This window comes from Silene latifolia, chromosome 9 (assembly GCF_048544455.1).
Source record: "Silene latifolia isolate original U9 population chromosome 9, ASM4854445v1, whole genome shotgun sequence".
Classification (NCBI taxonomy): domain Eukaryota; kingdom Viridiplantae; phylum Streptophyta; class Magnoliopsida; order Caryophyllales; family Caryophyllaceae; genus Silene; species Silene latifolia.
Window position 1 is genome coordinate 24,930,767 of NC_133534.1, and position 18,694 is coordinate 24,949,460.

At 38.0% G+C, this 18,694-nt stretch overlaps 2 protein-coding genes across 2 annotated transcripts; one reads left to right on the forward strand and one right to left on the reverse strand.

Moving 5' to 3' along the window:
* The first annotated feature begins 3,076 nt into the window (after positions 1–3,076).
* On the forward strand, positions 3,077–4,454 carry LOC141599416 (polygalacturonase inhibitor-like). The gene has a single exon (XM_074419417.1). The coding sequence runs from the start codon at positions 3,181–3,183 to the stop codon at positions 4,276–4,278; it is 1,098 nt and encodes a 365-aa protein (XP_074275518.1). The 5' UTR covers positions 3,077–3,180; the 3' UTR covers positions 4,279–4,454.
* LOC141599417 (protein TIC 21, chloroplastic-like) lies at positions 4,451–12,818 on the reverse strand. Its single transcript, XM_074419418.1, has 4 exons — positions 12,456–12,818; positions 11,400–11,657; positions 9,515–9,718; positions 4,451–4,691 (listed from the first exon to the last, which is right to left on the reverse strand). Exons 1-4 carry the CDS (start codon positions 12,696–12,698, stop codon positions 4,581–4,583), a joined length of 816 nt encoding a protein of 271 aa, XP_074275519.1. The 5' UTR covers positions 12,699–12,818; the 3' UTR covers positions 4,451–4,580.
* Positions 12,819–18,694: the final 5,876 nt, after the last annotated feature.

Here is an 18,694-nt window from a genome sequence, read left to right on the forward strand (position 1 = left end):
AAATATACACAAATCTTCTCCTCTCCTTCTCGGTAACCACCTGCCCTCCACCCTCCACTCGCCGCAGCCACCTCCACTCGCGCCCACCGCCACTGCCTCCACCACTACCATCGACGCCCACAAACCCGCATCCCTTCCTCTCCTCTTTCTCCTTCCACCATTGACAACACCAACATCGCACCACCACCGCAGCCTCCTTCTCCCTCTCTAACCTCCTGTCCCCTAGCCGACAACCCCCTACCCCGACAACCACCAGCCCTCCGCCCTCCACTAACCCCGACTACCCAACACGACAACCCCACTACGCACCACCTTTCAATTTTCAGATCCCTTTGGCCTTCGCCAAATCCGGCCACCACCACCCATAACCTCCACCATTACCCTTGGCGGTTTCCACACACTCAACCTGATATTGCCGCCGCTCACGCCGACCACCAACCGTCCTCCTTTCACATTCATTTTTTTTAGAAAAATTAACGGAGTTGGTGTTTGTGTCGGTGGATGCGGGTGTTGGTGTTGGTGTCGGTGGGTGCGGCTGGTGTGGTATGTAATTGGTAATGAGGCAGGAGGTTGTTCTTCTGGTTGTGTTTTTAGGTTACCATAAATTCAAAATAAAAAAAGTGAGTAGAGAGGCGGCAGATTCACGGTTTTATTTTTTGGGTTGTGTTTTTTGGTTTTTGTTTTTTGTTATTTTTCACATTTTTTTGTTCTTCATTTTTTTATTTGGTTATTTTTGTAATTTTGGTTTTTGTTATTTTTGTTTTTGTTTTCAGATTCAGATCTTTGTTTTTGTTATATTTTTTTATTTTGTTATTTGGCTAAAGTTATACATTGTATAAATTGAAGTTACACAAATTTTGGACTAAAGTTATACATCTTGTCTATTAAAGTTATACACTGCGTGCATTAGAGTTATACACACGATATTTAAATTTGGTTTTGTTATTTGGTTTTTTTTTTTAGATTTTAGATTTGGTTTTTCGTGATTGTTATTTGGTTTTTTGTTTTGTTATTGTTATTATTTTTATTTGGTTTTTATTATTGTTATTCAAGTTTTTTTATTTGTTTGATTTTATGATTTGTGTTATGTTTTGATTTTTTTTTTATTGTTTGATTTTTTTACTATTTACGACTAAAGTTATACATTTTATGACTAAAGTTATACATTTTATGACCAAAGTTATACAAAAAAAGACTAAAGTTATACAAAAATTGGACTAAAGTTATACAAAAAATTGGACTAAAGTTATACAAAAATGAACCAAAGTTATACAAAAATGGACCAAAGTTATACAAAAATGGACCAAAGTTATACAAATATGGACTAAAGTTATACAAAAAAGGACTGAAGTTATACAAAAATGAACCAAAGTTATACAAAAATGAACCAAAGTTATTCAAAAATCGACCAGAGTTATACAAAAATGCCCCAAAGTTATACAAAAATTGGACTAAAGTCATACAACAATGGACTAAAGTTATACAAAAAATTGGACTAAAGTTATACAAAAATGAACCAAAGTTATACAAAAATGAACAAAGTTATACAAAAATGGACTGAGAGTTATACAAAAATGCACTGAGTTATACAAAAAATTGGACTAAAGTTATCAAAAAAATGAACCAAAGTTATACAAAAATGAACCAAAGTTATACAAAAATGGACCAGAGTTATACAAAAATGCACCAGAGTTATACAAAAATGCACCAGAGTTATACAAAAGTTAGTCCATTTTTGTATAACTTTAGTCCATTTTTGTATAACTTTGGTTCATTTTTGTATAACTCTGGTTCATTTTTGTATAACTTTGGTTCATTTTTGTATAACTTTAGTCCATTTTTTGTATAACTTTGGTGCATTTTTTATAATAACTCGGGTCGATTTTTGTATAACTTTGATTCATTTTTTGTATAACTTTGGTTCATTTTTGTATAACTTTGGTTCATTTTTTGTATAACTTTAGTCCAATTTTTTGTATAACTTTAGTTTTTTTTGTATAACTTTGGTCTATTTTTGTATAACTCTGGTCCATTTTTGTATAACTTTGGTTCATTTTTGTATAACTTTGGTTCATTTTTTGTATAACTTTAGTCCAATTTTTTGTATAACTTTAGTCCAATTTTTGTATAACTTTAGTCTTTTTTTGTATAACTTTAGTCCAATTTTTTGTATAACTTTGGTTCATTTTTGTATAACTTTAGTCCATTATTGTCTTAGATGAAAAAAAGTATCTCACAAAAAAATGAACGAGATTTAAAACACGAAATCTGAAAAAAAACGTATACCAAAAAGAGATTTAAGAAAATGAATAATAAATGAGAACTAACAAAATAAAAGACAACTAAAATAAAATAAAAGACAAAAAAAATAATGAATGGAAAAAACAACTCAAAACATACAAATTAACACAAAACGGAAAAAAAAAACGATTTGAAAAAAAAAAAAAAAAAAAAAAAAAACGCATCAGCGGCGGTGGGGTGGCGTCGGCGGGGGTGGTGGGTGGTTAGTTGGTGTCGGGTGGGGTGGTGGTGGTTGGTGGTGAATGAGGAAGAGAGGAATAAATGATTTATTTGAGTTTTTTGATTTATTTGGATTTTTTGGGTTTTTTATTTATTTGGATTTTTGGGTTTTTTTTATTTATTTGGGTTTTTTTTTTTAGAGTTTAAGAGAAGAGAGAAATGAATTGTGTAAGATGAAAGAGAAATGGATGAGTGGAAAACAAATATATAGTAAATTAGTGATTAATTAGAGTGAATTAGTGAAGGAGGAGAGAGATTGGGAGATTAGCTTATAAACACACTTTTTGGGGTTGATCTCATCCCTCCATTTCCCTCCATCCAATGGCTCATAATAGACCTTATGGACTCAATATAAATGTGGACCTTAGTTGATCTCTTCTATATATATATATATATATATGATCTTTGATAAATTAGTTATGAAAAAAAATATGAACGTGGTTGGCACTTGGCAAGTTGCACTGTAGGACAGTGAAATAGCGTAAAAAAGAGACAAATCCAACTCATCAAAGTCAAATGATTATTGTAATAAAGTCATCCTATCCTCCAGATTGCATCGCAAATAGTCAAAATTTGCAACGCTTACAGCTCACAGTATGTATGTAAGGGTCGCAATCTTCATACTTCATAACCAAACACTACGCTTCTTCAGTGTAAGAAATGAGTCCACACAAATTCTACAAACACTTGTTAGCGTCGCTCCCTCTTTTTTCTCTCCTCGCGACTCTCTTTGTCGACCTCTGTCACTCTCAAACTGTCGCGAAGCTCTGTAACCACAATGACGAAAATACCCTTCTACAAATTAAATCCTTTTGGGGCAACCCTCCTTCACTCGGGTACTGGGACCCTAACCAAGATTGCTGTCAATGGGACCTTATCCAATGCAACGAACAAGGTCGGGTCATAACCCTCCGGGTAAGCTTATCCAACGATGTCCACGGCCCAATACCGCCTTTCTTGGACCGGTTACCGTCTCTTGATCGACTCCACTTTGATAACATGTATAACCTTTCCGGCCCAATACCACAGTCCATTGGCAAGCTCACTAACCTCACCGCGATTGTGATTTTGGGGACCAATATAGGCGGGCCTATTCCAAACTTCCTCGGCCGGCTCACGAACTTGGTCGAACTCAACCTTGCCTCGAATAAGCACACCGGTCCAATCCCTGATTTCCTAGGCCGGCTCAAGAGTTTGACTTCTCTTGACCTAGGCGACAATCAACTTACGGGTCACATTCCTTATTCATTGACCCGGCTCAGCAATCTTAGCTCCCTTACTCTTACTTTAAACAAGTTATCCGGCTCTATACCCGAATTTCCTCCTCAAAAAATGTCGGGTCTTCAATTTCTTGGTCTCAATTTTAACCGTTTCTCGGGTTCAATCCCGAGATCCCTAGGCCGATTACCCAGCCTCGGCGCCCTTTATCTCGATCACAATAAACTCACCGGGGATGCCTCGTATTTGTTTAACAAAAACAATACGGTTAATAAATATATAAGCATCGGCTATAATAATCTGAAGTTTGATTTATCAAAATTGGATTTGCCACGATTGTGGGGATTCGAAATTAGTCACAATCTCATTTATGGGTCTCTTCCGTTAAGCTTTGGCTTTTTGGATCCCGAAACTGTAAATGTGAGCTACAATCGTCTCTGTGGTCCGATCCCAAACGGTCGACGTTTCAAGCGAGCTAACCCAGACATCTTTGCTCATAATAAGTGCCTTTGTGGTGGTCCATTGCCTGCTTGCAAGTAGTCGTCGGCATTCAAAAGAGGTCAAATCTGATCAGCCATTGGTCGGTATCTTGCTACGGCTTTGTGATCAAACTTCCTGTTAATTCCTTTAGATTGTGAACTGACAAGTGTGATAACAATATTGTAAGGAATGGTTTTTGCACTCCTAGTATTTATTTTGACATTCTGCGAAATAAACACCGAATTAATAACACCAAATTACTAACAAGTGAAGTACATTAGTTTTCTTTACAGAAACTCTGACTACTTGATGTCATCTAAACTTTCACAAAAGCCCCCATTACAATTAAGTACACCAAAAACCTAAGCAGCTTTGGCAGCAGGAGTAGCATGAGGAGGATTTGTTACTGATCTCAGCAATTCCAGAGACGAAACAAGACCGAGGAAATGAGATGTTATAGTGTTAGCTGATGCCTGCAAAATGTAAAATAGAGTTAAAGTGTTAAACCACTTTAGTTGCTTCGGAATAGTCATGAGATTGTCTTTCTTTTAGTTACGTCCCAAGGTTGGCAAATAATGTAGCGCATAGCCTTGCTTGTAAGGCTATGCCTAGATAGCTAGGACTTTTATCTTTACAGCTGTCAAAAAAAAAAAAAAAAAAAAAAAAAAAAAAAAAAGTCATGAGATTGAAAGTTTTCTCACAGTTAATTTGTCCCTCTAAAATAGTTTTCCATAAACTCTGAGCTGTGTTGCTCCGACTCGGCTGCAAGCTTTAACGCACGACACAATCGGGCAGCTATTTTGTGAACAAGTTTTATGTTTTTGACATGAAAGTGTCAAAATGCGTGGCATGTCAACTGTTGGAGATACACACATGCGACACGTAGCCAAAGCGAAGTGTTGAAGTAATAGAGATCGCAAATAGTGGTAGCTACCAAATTCAAAGTAATGCTTACATAGTACTCGTAGTATAGTACTACACTAAAATTCTGAAACTAAGCCCCGCCCAGCAGGAATGCTTGCGTTATAAGGTGGATTGTGTAGCGCATAACTACATACTTCAATATAATATAAGCATACACTTCCTCCACCATTGTTAGTTATAAACCATGATCAAACTAGATGATCATAATCATATGATTGATATGATGATAATATTGTTAATTGAATAACAGTAAGGTAAAGATAGAAAGAGAGATAGAAGAAGAAAGAATTTATTATTCAGAACTTATGATTTTCTTACAAAGGGAGGAGTATATATACTAGACTATTGAATCGATGTTTGAGTTAGTTATAGTCAGTTTATGCTAACAACTTTCCTAACTAACTTTTATCCAATAGTCTATATCCCCCCTCAAGATGGATTATCTTGATAGAGCTTAATGCCTAACTTAGAAACAAAAAATTGATGCTCTTGTTTACCAAGTGCCTTGGTCATAATATCAGCGAGCTGCAACCCAGTCCTGACATGCTGAGTATACAGAAACCCTTCTAATTGTTTGTCTCTTACAAAATGACAATCAATGTTGAGGTGCTTTGTCCTCTCATGGAAGACAGGGTTTTGTGCTATGTGCTGTGCAGCTCGATTATCACAGTATAAGGGTATTGATAACTTGATAGAAACTCTCAAATCATGCAGCAAACCAACCAACCAAACAAGCTCACTGGTTGTGTATGACATGCTGCGGTATTCTGCCTCAGCAGAACTCGAAATTAGTGAGTTGCCTAGAGAGATGCAGTAACCACTTAAGGATCTGCTGCTGTAAGCACAAGTGCCCCAATCAGAGTCAGTGTATGCTTGGATGTTCAGAGAGGAGTCTGCAGAATAGAACAGTCCAGCATTGACAGTCCCTTTCAAATATTTGACAAGGTGTTGAGCTGCTTGATACTAAGGCTCTCTTGGAGAGCTTAAGAATTGGCTTAAGTGTTGTACACTGTAAGCAATATCTGGTCTTGTTAAGCTGAGATACAATAGTCTACCAATGAGCCTTCTATAGACCTCAGGTTCAGGTAGCAACTCTCCCTGATCAATGGACAGTTTCAAACCCTTTTGCATTGGAAAGGAAGTAGCCTTACACCCTTCAAAACCAGCATCCTTGATAATGTCAAGGACATATTTCCTTTGATTTAAGAGTATACCAGTTGCATTTCTTGCAATTTCTAAGCCCAAGAAATATCTCATCTCACCAAGGTCCTTGATGGTGAATTTCTGGTTTAATTCCATTTTGAGTAATTCCAGAGCATTTAAGTCATCTCCAGTCAACAAAATGTCATCCACATAAACCAACACAATAGCTAGTCTCTGAAATTGCTTGTCTTCTTTAGTGAATAAAGAATAATCTTGCTTGGACTGGACATAGTCAAGCTTAACCAAAAATTTAGTTAACTCCAGGTTCCATTGTCTGGAAGCCTGCTTCAATCCATAAAGTGACCTAACCAACTTGCAAACCTGATCCTTATGAGCCTTGGTGTAACCCAAAGGTGGCCTCATATACACCTCTTCTTCAATGAATCCATGTAAAAAGGCATTGTTTACATCAAGTTGAAATAAGGACCATTTCTTTATAGCGACTCTAATCGCAATTAAAGTTCTCACCGTTGCAAATTTTGAACAGGGGAGAAAACGTATGCTTATAGTCCTTATCCTTGACTTGATTGAACCCTTTGGCTACTAGCCTAGCCTTGAACCTCTCCTTTGTGCCATCATCGACTTGTGCTTTATTTTATAAACCCACTTGCTACCAATTGCTTTCTTACCAGGGCAAAGTGGTTAACTGCCAGGTATTGTTCTTTTCCAATGCTAATAACTCCTGGTCCATAGCAGCTACCCATCTAGGATCCTTACAAGCCTGAGTATAATAACTTGGCTTAACTTCCTTAATAACCTTTGTTAAAGAAGTAGTATATTGCTCATCAAAGTCTGTGAGTTGTCTTATCACATCAGAATGAAAAGCTGAAGATGTGCATTGATAATCAGCTAACTTGACAGTCTTTTGTCTTGCCCTTGTTGATCTTCTGAGAGTGGGAGTGACACAGGTCTAGTAGGTACTATATTAATATTACTAAGTTCTGTATTAGTTTTAGGTAACTCAGAAAGAGTATTATTTTGACTAATATCTGAAGTATTAGGAGAAAACAAAAACTGAGAACTTTCTGTAATATCAAGATCTATTAGAAAGTCTTGGGAAACAATAACATTACTGTCAGTCTTATAAGGAAAGCAGTGTTCATAAAAAACAACATCCCTATTGACAAATACATCATGTGTATCAAGGTCATAGAGCTTGTAACCCTTCTGAGTAGGAGGGTAGAATGGATTGACATTAGCACAATGTCCAGTCTGTGGGACAGAAGCATATTCAGCATCTTGATTGCCACACACTTCTGCATTATTGACAGGTTTCTGTGGTGGTTTAGCAGAATCTGCAGATTTTGTCTTTCCTTTGGCCTGTTTAGCCTTCCAAGCTTTGAAACTATAGCAGTTCTCAATAATGTGTCCCTTAATCTCACAAAAAATACAAGTCTGCAGCTGAAAACAATCTTCAACCTTATGATTGGTCTTACCACATTGTTTACAAGGTGGATAAGTAGTTGAGCTATCTTTTGGACGTTTACCCTTTGGATTTGTCTCAGTATTATGAGGGTTGACATAACGCTTTTTAGCAGCATAAGCAACAGAATCAAGAACAGCAATATGGGTACTATCATTGATAGTCTTCTGTCTCTCAATCTTTTGTAAGACTCCTAAAGCTTTGTTAATAGGAGGGAGGGGATCCATGGAAAGTAATGAGGACTGGACTTGCTCATAACCAGCATGTAAACCCATCAAAAGTTGTATCAGTTTAGCCTGTGTCTCTCTTTCAACAAGACGTTTCAGGAGACTACATGTACATTTAGACATGATACCACAAGTACAATGAGGAATAGGGTCCATGTGATCAATATTTTCCCAAAGACCCTTGATCTTAGTGTAGTAATCAATCAAAGATGCATTTTCTTGCTTAAGATTGACAAGTTCCTTCTTTAACTCATAAAGTTCTAACACATTCAATTGACCAAAATGTTCAACAATTTCTGACCAAAGATGTTTAGATGAATTTGCATATTGAAAATGATCACGTAATCCTTGTACCATAAAATTTCTAATCCAACGAGACACAAAAAGATCACAGCGAATCCAGGAATTGTACCTCTTGTCATTCTTTTCAGGAATAATACATTCTCCAGAAATAAACCCAATTTTATTCTTGGATAGTAATGTCTGAATCACCTCTCTCTGCCACTGACGAAAATTGGAGCCATCAAACAGATTCTCTGTTAACCTCAACTCATGTTGCTCAGTTGTAGACAAGAAGAGGGGATCATCATAAGGTGAAAAAAGTGTTTCATGATCAGTTGATTCAGGAGTAGCCATGTTTGATCAGAAGATTTGTGTGATCAAAAAGATGAATGGATAAAGATTTTAATGGGAAGTGATGAATATATCCAAAGAATTAGCAATGAATATATGAATTTGATGATTGCGGAAGCGAAAAAATTGTGGATCGTTATACCACTGATACCATATAAACCATGATCAAACTAGATGATCATAATCATATGATTGATATGATGATAATATTGTTAATTGAATAACAGTAAGGTAAAGATAGAAAGAGAGATAGAAGAAGAAAGAATTTATTATTCAGAACTTATGATTTTCTTACAAAGGGAGGAGTATATATACTAGACTATTGAATCGATGTTTGAGTTAGTTATAGTCAGTTTATGCTAACAACTTTCCTAACTAACTTTTATCCAATAGTCTATATTAGTCAACCCCAAGTTCAAGACTAACGGTTTATGGTTAGTGGTGCTCATCTGTTTTACTCTCCCTTCACTAAAGATACATCAGAGTTTATTGCAAGGTTCCAGAGAGATAAAAATATGCAGACCATCACTACTATCACTATAGCGAATTTCTAATCCTGATAAGACACTAATGCACTTGATGATAAATCATGTATTGTACTTTTCGCAAGATTGTTTGCAAATTCTCTATATATTTTCTTTCTAGCCATAATGTCTTTATGCTAAATTAAGTTAAAAAGAGCTTGCATTCACAAAATTGATCATGATTTAGATATTATCAACTTCTCCTACTCTACTTATATAGTTATCTTCATATCAACATTAGCAGTTCTCTATAACAAAAAATAGAAACACATTCAGGAAGAAGACGACAGCACAATTGTGTGACATTACTACTGACATGTAATCGTGTATGCAAATGAAAACCAGAGAGAAAAAAGGTAAACCTGGACTAGGAAAACGTCTAGAGCGAGAATAGGGCTGGATCCAGGACCTACACCCTGATAGAAAGGAGTTGTAGATGTTGTGAGCCCCTTTCCAACAAGTAATCCAACAGTAGCTTGCAACCCAAGGATAGCAGCCCCAATACCAAGAACATTGACAATTATACCATTTCTCAAGCCCATGATAACATCAGCACGAGGTGGAGCCTGAAACAACGAGAGAAACTTCATATTTTCTGAAATAACAACTGGTAACACTTACATATCATCCTATATTGGAATCATGAATAGTTCAATATTTATGACTCAAATTGAACATAAAAAAAATCCACAACCTGAAAGGAACAAGAAGACAGAGCCAGTGAATGAGAATAATACAAAAAAAAAAAAAAGGATTAAATTAAGTCACACAATAAAACGGAGAAAAAAAAAGTTGGGTGACGTCAGGATTTATAAATTATCAAGCGCCATGTTGGCATTGCATGAAGGAGCAGGTTCATAGAGTCAGCCTATGCAATCAATAAATGGCGATTCACGTGACAGTATAAGCTTATGTCTGATTTGCCTAGAATGCTGGAATCATGGCAAAATGAAATAGATCACTTCCGCCTCTACCAGCTCTTTTACCAAATAAAATCATATCTTTACAGTCTGAAATGTCAAACAGGAATAACTTGTCTCTTAAGATGGGTTTGGATACAAAAATTTGGGGGAAAAGGGAGGGGAGGGAATGGACGGATTTAAATATGCCTATGAGGAGGGAAAATGGATCCCTACAATTCCTTCCTAACCTATTGCTATCCAAACAAGGGATTTTGTATCCTCCTCCCTCCCCTCCCCTCCCTTTCCCTCCAAAACCTTCAATCCACACACGGCCTTAGTCCGAGACTAAGGGTGTGTTTGCATACCATTTTAAGAGGGAAAGGGAGGGGAGGGGGAGTGAGGGGAAGGAAAGGTAGGGGAGGGGAGAGGAGGGAAAATAAATTATGGTTGTTTGGATAACAAAAATGATGAGAGGGTGATGGAAGGGGAGGAAGAGGGAGATGGTAGAGTGGATGGAGGATGAGGATGAAAGGAGAGTCAAACAAAGTTTTCCTTCCAAATCTTGCCAATGATGGAAAGATTTTAGTTTGCTCTAAAGGAGGGAAATTAAATCCTCTCATTCCCCTCCCCTTCCATTTCCCTCCTTCCAAATATTGTAACCAAATAAAGGAAATTAAACCCCTCCATTTCCCTCCCCTCCCTTCCCCTCTAATTCTCCCAATCCAAACATTAGTCATTAGTTTAAAAACGAGTGAGGATAACCAAGGCAAAGAGGAGGAAGTCCCAAAATTAAAAAGCATGCCTCATGTGAGGCATACTTTTTCTGGAAACAAAGTTGAATTTCAAAATAAAATTTTGTGCAACAATATCATTTTTTGGATTTTGAAGATGCCTAACATGTACAGGAATAAAAACTATACACAGTACCAGAAAGATGAATTATAAAAAAAAAAAAAAAAGGGCAGCCCGGTGCACGATGGCGTCCCCGCTAGGCGAGGGTCCGGGGAAGGGTCCCACCACAAGGGTGTAATTGGGGCAAGCCTTCCCTTACCATTTTGGCAAGAGGCCGCTCCAAGGACTTGAACCCGTGACCTCACGGTCACAACGCAACACCTTAACCGGTGCGCCAAGGCTCCCCTTCAGAAAGATGAATTATAAGACCTTTAAAAAAATATATTGGGTATAGTAGTCCACCTCACTAGCAGCGCCTTAGCCCTTATCCAGGCGCACGGTGACATTTAAGGCTAAACTAAGTATTAACCACTCTCCACTAGACAAAAAGACTAAACACAACAGCCAACATTGTTCAACATAAGTGTGCACATTTATTATGCGGTAGGCTCACCTTTGATGGGTCATTGGCAGTTTTCCGAAGTCTATCTGAAAGGCGAACATAGCCAAATGACTGAAAAACTGAAATAAAAGCCGCAGCAATTCCAACCGCTGTAGAATAGAATGAAGCAGGTGTTGTGATCTTCCCCGTGGTAAGAACAGAAAACGAAAGAATCACAGCAGCAACAATTGTGCATACTAGCTGTCCCCAGAACCCAAAGGTGCCTATCCTTTTAAAATACCTACCAGTCTTCTCGAGTCTCTTTGCTACCTACACCAAAATGCAGAAGGTCAATTCTCAATAGTTCGCAAAGACGAGCCATAACAACGGAGAAAATCATCACACAGGAGGACACGAGTCGAAGAATATATATATAAGCATAATTGAAAACAGTGATGACTGTTCTAAACCCGTATCACTCATGTGTCGAAATAGACACAAGTCATGTAACCTTTCAAACAATGCAACATTCAGTTACCAATTTCACCATTAAACCAGATAATGTATCACCATTTACACATTAATTTCTCCGCTATATGCGATTTGAAACCATCAAATTCTTGGAAAAATACAATCAATGACCAAGAATCAAGCATTCAACGCCATTCCAATTTCCACATATTTCAGCTATCAAATGACAATTTGAACTTAAATTTTCATATACGATTGTGAATTAAAAGGCAATTATTAACTTCGGATTCGCATGTAAAAGTATACTCCCTCCGTCTCTTAATAAGCTTCACACCTCTTGGCACAAGAAAATGATTGTTGTGAAAATGTGGGGTCGCAAATCACAGTAACCACAAATAGCATACATAAAATAAGAATAAAGCAAAGGCGAACCTTATCGAAAGCACAAATACTTGTGCAAGACGGTCTTAAACAATGATCGCATACTGTAAACCCAATCCTTTCAGTAACTACTTCGTAACTTCTACGGGTCAGGTTATGTTATACGAGTATGTAATTGGGCTCCGGTGTACCCGATATTAGTGTAAAACCGTCTTACTAATTGAATTTTCAAATCAACGACAACTTAATTATGAAATTAGGAGTGAAATTAGATACCTGTGCGTGTTTAGCTTGATCAGACTCGTCAACTGGTGGTGTAAAACCAGCGGAAGCAGCAGGTACAAACGTCGTCGTTTTAGGATTGAATCCAAGTAATGTAATGGTGTTTCGCGAGAGTGAAGGATACGAAGAAAAATGGCGAGTGAAGGTCGGTATGCGCGTCGAAATTGAAGGCCGCACCGGCGACGGCAACGGCGGCGGAACGCCGTAGCGAGTTGCCGGCAGAAGTAATATTTGCATTATGTATGAGGAATAGAAGAAGTTAGTAACTGAGCTGAATTAGGAAAGGGAAGTAATTAGAATTTAGAAGTATCTTTGGCTAGGGAGTAGGGAAGGTACCTTTGATTTGTTGTTACACTTGAATCAATCCGGGCAAACTTAGACCTTATAAACGGGTCAATCGGGTTAAGTTCGAGTCGGACCAGTTCTGAAGCAAAATGAGTCACATTAGGCATGTGTGTACCCGGTTTTGGTCCCTTGACCGAAATGGGGTCCAAATTGAAATCCGTCTAAGGACATGGAGCTTTTTACGGCCTAGAAGTCTTCTATGAGGAGTCAAGAGCATTTTGGGAAGATGATTGTCATATAGCAAAGCAGAGAAACAAACCGGGTGGCCCCTTTTGCACGGTTTGCAACAAGGACAAGGGTCGCTTTCAAGTTTCTCAATTCGTCCAAGACAACTCCTTAAGCCCCTTTTACATGCCCTAGCTCTTATATCCTTTGATGGTCGGACCATTTGAAGCTTCCAAGGAGTCCAAATAATCATTGTCCTCATTAGTTTACTTTTCTTGTTTTCTTTTAAGATTTTCAACTTGTGTAAGAACTTTGTGAAAGGCTTTAGAGCCACCTTTTGTACCGGTTTTCTAGGGTCTTTTGGACCGTTAGATGCTAGGTTAGATGGATGGTGAGGATTGCTTGGCTTGGCCTATAAAAACAAGGCTTTCCTCATGTAAAATTCAGATTTGATGAATAAAAAATACAAGTTAAAAACATTGATTTCTTCTAATCTCCTTTGCTTAGTGCTAGGAAACCCTCTATTGCTTAGAGTTGAGTGATTCCATTGCTTAGTGTTTGGATCCCTCTTAGGCTTAATCTAGTGGCTTAGTGCTTAGATTAAGTCATATCCCAAGTCACTCAATTCTAATCATACTTGCAATCCTCTATTCCCTCGTGTTAATTCGTGATTTCGAATAGTCCAGCGGAGTGTTCAAAATCGAGTCCCAAAGTTTCTGTCCAAATTTTAGTCATTTTATTCACACTTAAACAGTTCAAAAACCCGAGTCTTGAGCGTTTTACATCAAATTGCTTATCAGAGCAAAGGTTTAACACAATTCCATTGTTATGTTAATCTTGGGAAGAAGCTTTTTCTTGTGAGCTCAATATAAACCTTAACCACATCCAAAAACACAAAAACAACCATGAGTGAAGAAAGACTACTTGGAACTGAGACCCAAGTAACACAACTCTCCGAGAAATGCGACCTAATGATAGACTCCTTCAATGCTATCATGGCCAACATTCCAACACCACCAAGGAACCGGGGAAGACTACCACCCCACCGTGGTAGAGGACGTGGCCGAGGGCTTGGATCAAGAAACCAAGAGGCCGACCATGAAGAGGAGGACTTGCACTCGGATGAAGAGGGTTCCTTCATTGAAGCCGAGCATGAAGAGCATCCTAAAGATCTAAAGGTAGATATTCCGGACTTCCATGGTAGTTTAAATCCCGATGACTTACTAGATTGGTTTAGGTCAATTGAAAGAGTCTTTGAATTTAAATCATACTCGGATGCTAAGTCTTTCAAGGTTGTCATTTTAAAGTTTAAGGGCTATGCATCTCTTTGGTATGAAAACATGAAAAATCAAAGGAAGAGGGATGGTAAAGAACCCATAAAGTCTTGGTCAAAATTGAAAAAGAAGCTTAGTGACAAGTTTATTCCCAAAGAGTATACTCAATATATGTTCATTAAACTTACTCAACTAAAACAAGATCAACAATCACTTGAGTCTTACATTAGGGATTTTGAACAACTCACTTTGCAATGTGACATCAATGAGAAACCCGAGCAAAAAATTGTTAGGTTTGTGGAAGGATTGGATGATAAAATTGCTAATAGAGTCCAAATGCAACCGTTGTGGTCCTTTGATGATGCCGTGAACTTAGCTTTAAGGGTTGAAAAATTGGGCAAGGGAAAGACCTCCAACTCAAAATTGCCGACCAAAACAACCGCCAAGACCACCCATGCCGAGACCAAACCTAAGGAAACCAACACCCCACCTGTGACACCCACACTTGACAAGGGAAAAGGCATTGAAACCTCACAAAAAAAGACCTTACCTCTCAAAAAATGTTACCAATACCAAGGTTATGGACACTTTGCCAAAGAATGTCCAACCAAAAGAGCCCTTAGTAGCTTTGAAGTGGTTCATTGGGGAGAGGATGAGATTCTTGTGTGTGATGAGGATGAGGAAACCGATGAGACTAAGGATGAGGAGCTAGTATTGCCGGATTCCGGGATGAGTCTAGTAACTTGGAGAGTGTTGAGTGCTCAACCATTGGAAATGGATCAAAGACAACAATTTTTTAGGTCTAGGTGTACCATTGGGGGGAAAGTTTGCAACCTAATCATTGATGGAGGTAGTTGTACTAATGTGGCCTCTAGTGTCCTTGTTGAGAAACTTTCTTTGACCACCCAAAACCATCCATGTCCCTACAAATTGAGGTGGCATGACAAGGGGGCCGAATTGAGGGTTGACAAACAATGCTTGGTGTCCTTCTCCATTGGCAAGAATTATGTTGATAAGGTTCTTTGTGATGTTCTACCTATGAATGCTTGTCATCTTCTACTTGGTAGACCTTGGGAGTTTGATAAGAGTGTGGTGCATCATGGAAAGGAATAAGGATAATACATACTCCTTTGAATTTGACAAGAGGAAAATCACTCTAGCACCTCTTCCACCATCCTCCAATCTTGAACCTTACAAAGAAGTGATGCTAATTAAGGAGGTCGAAATGGTCCAAGAAAAGAGTGATAAGAAAGGTGTTCATGTTCACCTTGCCGAGGGTGTGTCCATAGAGCAAAAAGAAACATTCCCTAACAAGGTTCAAAATTGGGTCAAGTCCTTTCAAGATCTCCCACCAAAAGCCAACAAAGAGGTGGTAGCTGAGGTCCCTAATCCTCATTTGGACAACCGGAGTGTTCACAAAGCAAGCAACAAGCTAGGGGAGTGTTCACTTGAACAAGAGTTGCTCCAATGGAATGATCAATCCAATGATTATTTCAAAGGCTTACAACATGGCTCTCTTACATTTCCTACTTTCAATTTGTCCAAGGCAAATTCGATTGTCCAACTCAAATCAAATGTTTGCTCTAACCAGGAATGGCATAAGGTCAAGAAACGAGTTCAAGAGGGGGTCCTTGACAATGTCCAAACCGTAGGAGTCCATGATGGTAAGCATTGTGACTATTCCGTCCACTCTAGTCCGAGTCCAATTGAAGATGAGCACAAGGTCAATGGCATAGAGGGTATGGATATGACACTCCAATCAAGTTTCTACCCAAGCAAGCAAAGAGATGGTGCTAAGGGACGGGCTGAACAAGGGTTCCTTCGTCATGTTCGGTTCAAGACACGCAAGGAAGGGTCCATGAACTCCAAGCAAGTCACAAAATTCGGAGTTGGGGATCATGTTTGGGTCCAACCGTGCAAGGGGAGAGTCCTCAAGCATGAGAAAAACAAGACCATGGAATATGAAGAAGGTCCATTCAAAGTCCTCAATCAAATTGGATCCAACAAATACAAGGTTAATCTCTTTGGAGCTCATGTCACATTTGATGTTGGGGATTTAAGTCCTTCTTGTGAAGATTTTAGTGATGAAAATGTGGGAAATAATCTGTATACTTCCCTTTAACATGAAGGATTATAACGATATAATAAAGATGATCTATGGTCATAAAATAAAATACATAAACATAAGTAAAAAGATTTAGAATTAACCTCGGGTCCTTGCAAAATTGGCCTAAGAACAATATCAAAATTGATATTCACCTATTAGTTGCACCCAAGACGATCTAAGATATACCCTTTGATTATGCTAGAAATCAATCTAAAATTTTCTGTAAAATTTTATTGTCTTTGTGTTTTTGTAATGAGAAAGAGGAGGCTAGGTCAGAAAAAGAATTAGGTCAGAAATAATTCTCTACCTTTCTTTTTATATAGACCAAAATCCGAAATCAATTAGGAAAGAAAAATCTCCCTAATTTTCGGCCAAAAACCAACCGAAATAAGGAATAGAATTTCCTTATTTTTGGTCTTTCCAAAAATATATAAAGTGTGTTAAATTATCATCTAGTGAGAATCAAACCCATAACCTCTTGGCTTGTGTACCCTCACTATTACCACTATGACACATTCAACTTGTTGATATTAAATACAACTGATTATATTTAACTACGAATTAACAGATTAATTCTTTCAAACTAACCTTATATATATTTAATTTAAATATAACTTATTATATTTAATTTACGAATTGACAGTTAATTCGTCTCAACTTAATATTATTTAATTTTCATTAAATAATTATCTCATCAACACATTGACTAACTTTTTAGTCATTTTGGGCATCAATGTAATTATATTTCTATAACCACATTTCTCAAACACGTCCTATAGGTGTGACCTTTAGGGACCAGTTGATCACCGCCATCTGTATGATAATAACGTCAAACTTTCTAGCAAGCCAACCGTTATTAGGTAAACGTTAATCAACTGATTAAATATACGAAGTATACCCTTGTGAACCTGTAAGAGATTTACAAATGTTATCACACTAATTTGTGGAGGACACCAGCTCCAACAAACTCCCATTTGTCCTCACAAGTGTATGTGCGATAACCGATTCTCATATCCTTTAAAATTTCTCCCACTCAATGTAAAACAATTTGCAAATCCGAATTCACAAAGGTCGTATTTTACAAGCGATCAGTATCAAGAGTGGTTTTCCCGACTAGAGAGTAACTTAACTGATAAACGAATCAACATTCGAGCATGGCCATGCATTTCAGTTACAACTCCTCGAGTGGCCCTGAGAAATAACTATACCTGATAAGGGATGGATATTTTCCTCAACTCAAATCTTGTAGACGTAAGCACAGTATGAAATGACCCAGAAAAAATCTACTTAGCCCCAGTTACGGTAGACCGTGAGAAAGAAACCAAAGTCACCCAAAAACTGCCTTCATCTCAAAAGACAGTCGATAGTCAAAAGAATCGACTCTAGGAACACAATGGATGTCCTATCCACGACCTGGCACCGAATGTTATAAAACATTTAGGACTCCATGACGTTGTCACAAAAAGTTGTCCTACGAGGTATCGTCATAATCTCGCATCTGTGATCGATCAGTCAACCGTTTGACTTATGGCTCGTTGAACCCACCATCAATCGACTGCACAATATAATAGCCGGAGTTATCAGCTCACATTGGCGATTACGGACCAAAACAAATATAATGTAATTCAGTTCACTTTGTGGCGTTCAATGTTGTCAGTACAATTCACATGAAAAACAAAATATTATAAAACCGATGAAGTTATAAATAGTATATGAAAAAGATAACGTATCGAATTCATAATCAACTACTATAACTCAGGTACACGTTAAATTCTCATGGAAATAACGTGTCCTCAATGCTTATCATATTTCAATGGCTCAGTAGTAGAATCTGCTACAACTTCCTGTTTGGAACTATTCCAGCTGACCATAGCACCATTAAGAGTAAGAACGAATCTAGACTGAGATTTCTAATCATTTCGATCCGTTTGGAAGCTGGCATCTGCGTAACCGATTGCGCATAGCTTTGCATCGCCTCCATAAGTCAATACCCAATCCTTAGTCCTCCGTAGGTACTTGAGGACTCTTTTGGTACCGACTCGTCAAACTCAATGCATATGCCACGTCAGGACGTGTGCATATCATGGCATACATGATTGATCCTGTTGCAGATGCATAAGGAACACGACTCATGCGCTCAATCCCTTCAGGCGTCGTGGGTGACTGAGACTTGCTCAACTGCATCCCACACATCATTGGAAGTTTCCCCTTCTTGGAGTTGGTCATGCTGAACCTCTTAAGAACCTTATCCTAATAAGACTCCTGACTAAGTGATAATGTCCGTCGTGATCTATCTCGGTAGATACGGATTCCCAAAATACGTTGTGCCTCACCCAGATCTT